At 27.4% G+C, this 3749-nt stretch overlaps 1 protein-coding gene across 4 annotated transcripts in view; it reads left to right on the forward strand.

Moving 5' to 3' along the window:
• Positions 1–3749, forward strand: part of LOC108976963 (scavenger receptor class B member 1) — a 65838-nt gene that overhangs the window by 49459 nt on the left and 12630 nt on the right. For all 4 annotated transcript variants that reach the window (XM_018946424.1, XM_018946423.1, XM_018946422.1 and 1 more), the window contains one exon: positions 3222–3422. In XM_018946424.1, coding sequence (XP_018801969.1) covers positions 3222–3422 — 201 coding nt within the window. The remainder of the gene's footprint in view (positions 1–3221; positions 3423–3749) is intronic.

Raw genomic sequence — 3749 nt, forward strand, 5'->3', positions numbered from 1 at the left:
ATAAAAAAATTTTAAATATAATGCAATTTTACAAAAACTATATTTCTTGTCGTTAAATACTAAAAAAAAGAATTAAATTGAGGAAATTAAATTTAAAAAACTTTTTTTATACCATAAATTAAAATAAAATTATGAACACTATAAATTGCCTACTTAATAATTAAAAAAATAATTGCTTAATAACCGCAAATCATTAACATCGTTGAAATCAATGCAAATGTAAATATCGTTTTTCAACAATTAATTCTTTTGTATAAAAAAATAAAAAATTTCCTACAAATTTTTATAAGCGCCACATTAACGTCTGTTTTTTTAGACAAACTACGCATACATACATTCCTACATACTTAGGTAAGGGTACATACATACTTATATAAATTCCAAATACAAACATAGCTATTCAATTAATCACAACATACAAACATGCTTAATTGAAGTGCGGTTAGAATAGAAAATTGCAGACAAGTTCTACAACTCGCCAAGGGCGTTGCCTCATCAAACAAAAGACTTAAGTGAAGAACTCGAATTCGCAATCGAACTCGTTTTTTGTTTTTTTTCTGCTAGACAAGTACACATATTTATTGCATGCGCCATAAATTCAAATTTTCTTAAAATTTTTGAGTTGAGTGTAAAGTAATGAATAATAATAAAATAATGTCATATGCCAAACTCGAAACGAAAGCCACTGCCTAACTAAACCAGCAGAATACTACGAAATAACCGTACATTAATGACTGAAGCATTTTTTAAAGTGGATTTGAAAGTTCAAGTGTCTATATTTATTGTTGTGTTAGCGTTGAAGCTGGGGGGCGAGTGTGGCGGCTTCCTTATGTGCAAATGCAAATGCAGATGTGGCTATAAATATATGAGCGCAGTTAATTATTTAAAGCTTTATTGCAAATGAAGACTGCAAATTTATATTAAATAAGATTATTTATTATAAATACCAAAAAAAACAACAATTTTTTGTTGTTTACCTTATAAGATGGAAAGTTACCATGATTAAGGAATTTTTTCTTCCCAGCCCAGTTACTTTGTTTTAATTGCTGTTTTTGCGACGTTTTTGTTTTGTTTTGTTTGAATTTGCTTTTGTGTTATTTTTTGTTGCTTCCGTTAAATTGTTTTTGTCTGAACAGTAAAATACAACAGTAAATTTGGGCACATCATTTGGCAAATCACAACAAGTTCATAAAATTTTAAACGACAGCGCGGGAATTTGACGATAAGTTGTAAAAAAGTTGTTTTGAAGAGCAAAACAAAACGTTTTTTTATTAATTAGTAGTTAGTTATTGTTGCGGTAAAGCACCATACAGTCATTTGCCAACAGTACTTATAGTATAATGACTTAACAAATTGCGGCAATCAAGTTAATTAGTAGTTAATATAAAATAGGTACATGATGTCTAAGCAAACTGAGCATTACAGATGCTCACTTGCAATACAACTAGTATGATAATCATGCACAGTTTGACGCTTACGCCGAGCAGAAGTAAGAAAACTTGTTAATAACGGCTGCAACGGAGCTAAGATTTCCTTCACAGATGCAACAAAAGGTGTAAAAAAATCTTGAATTTGAACGGTCAGTTTGTATGGCAGCTATATGCTAAAGTGGTCCGATCTCAACGATATTTGCTGATATTGCATTGGTATCTTGGTTAATATTATGTAACAAATTGTGCGAAGACATCTTGTCAAATAAAAAAGTTTTCTAGGCATGAAGTTAATTTTGATCGTTCAGTTTGTATAGCAGCTATAAGCTAAAGTAGTCCGATGTCGAGGGTTTCAAAAAATTATCAACTTATTAGAGCAAGATGGACGTATTTAAAATCTGATATTTATATCTCTAATACCAAGTTACTAGTACGTGTATATATAGAAAGACAGGCATATAACTATACTAAATCGACACAGCTAGTCACCCTTATCTTTTTTATATATACACTATATACTTCATAGTACTTCCAACAGTTACTGTAACAAACTTTGTGGCATAATTTATATACCGTAGTTGTTCAGGGTATAAAAAATAAAAGGGTTTCAAAAAGGCATATACAATACCATAACCATAGAGCAGCAAATCAATCAGCAATAATCAACGGCAATATTAAATGAATAAAATAAATCTCAAAATTACATAACGAATTTAATACCAGTTAATAACTAAGAATTCTTGTATTTTTATGACAGGTGAAAATCAGCTTACGTCAAGCTGACAATTATTTATGTAAATTTATACGCTTACGGCAAGTAGAAGTTATATCGATTAATTGAAAAATCGATAGCAATTAAAACTTAAGTGAGTGTAATTTCTAGAAGCATAGGCGCTTAATAACACCTGAAATATCAAACTTTAAAGATTTACAAATTGTTGGTATACATAGTGCATAAATACCGTTTTCGTGGCAATTTGTCTTTGTAGAAAATTGCAAAAATTATAACACATGTGGCGCGGCAACTTATGCATTATGGATGCGTTCGCCTTGCAATTAATAATAGTTCAATTAATTGGTATTTCCATGGGGACTTTCATAAGACAGTAAAAAATATTGAAATAATGTAAGAATATACAGCTATCTATCATATAATTATAGTTTTGATTTAACTGTGATTGATACTCGTGCAGTGTATAAAGAAAATGACGTTTCATGGAAATGATTATTAAAATTGATATCAAATAATACACCGTCATTTGCAGTAAGCAATAAATTTGAATCTGATAAAAAGTAAAGAAATTAAAATTTATAATTTTTTTAACTGAAAACCAGGCGAAATTTATTTTAATACTAAATTTTAATGAAATATAGTTGTATTTTTTGTCTTTTTAAGTAAAGAAAGGTTTAATTTTAATGAAATGTTTAATTTTCATAAAAAGCATAAGCTTTCTGACATGTTTTGTAAAGTTTATTAACATTAACTTATAAGAAAGGATAGGTATCTAATTTTTATAACAAAGAATAGTTTTATTAAAACAAAAATTTTTTAATATTTTTTGTTTAAAAAAATTATTTTAACAATATTTTAATTTTTTATTTTTTGTTTTACTACTTTACTTATAATTTTCTTCTTTATTTTTGTTTTTTTAATATTTTTCTTAATTTTTATTTATTTTTTCTATTAGAACAAAAACCTACAAAAATTTTTCTATAACATTTTCACTTTTATGAAAAACAAAATTTTCAAACAAAAACCTAAAAATTAAATTTTAATTTTTTCCCTTTCAGGCAATTTCTCACTTAACCGCTGACAAGCCACTATTCCTACGCATGGGCTTACGCACACTGCTGGCAACATCCAAGTCACAGCCACTGGTGCGTATGACAGCTAAGGAATTTATGTTTGGTTATCAGACATCACTGACTACATTGGGCAACACGTTCTTCTCGAATTGGATATCTTTCGAAAAAGTCGGACTTATTGATCGGGTAAGTGAAAAATAATAAAACTAAAAATTATATAATTTTTGAGCAAATTAATTAATAAATTGGGAAAAATATAAAAATAAATAAAATATTAAAAACGTGTTAAAGAAAAATAATCGATAACCGATAATTGCGGGTGTGTATAACCATAAAATAAAAAGAGGAAAAATAAAATGAAAAAGTTAAAGAATCAAGCAAACATTATGTGCATCAAATTAATTTAAAAAATATATAATATTGATCGGGTAAGTGGATAATAATAAAAAAATATGTAATTTTAATTTAAATTATTAAATAATTTCATTAAAAAATACATTAAAATATAATTTT

The sequence above is a fragment of the Bactrocera latifrons genome, unplaced genomic scaffold (assembly GCF_001853355.1).
Source record: "Bactrocera latifrons isolate USDA-ARS-PBARC rearing strain unplaced genomic scaffold, ASM185335v1 scaffold_82, whole genome shotgun sequence".
Taxonomy (NCBI): domain Eukaryota; kingdom Metazoa; phylum Arthropoda; class Insecta; order Diptera; family Tephritidae; genus Bactrocera; species Bactrocera latifrons.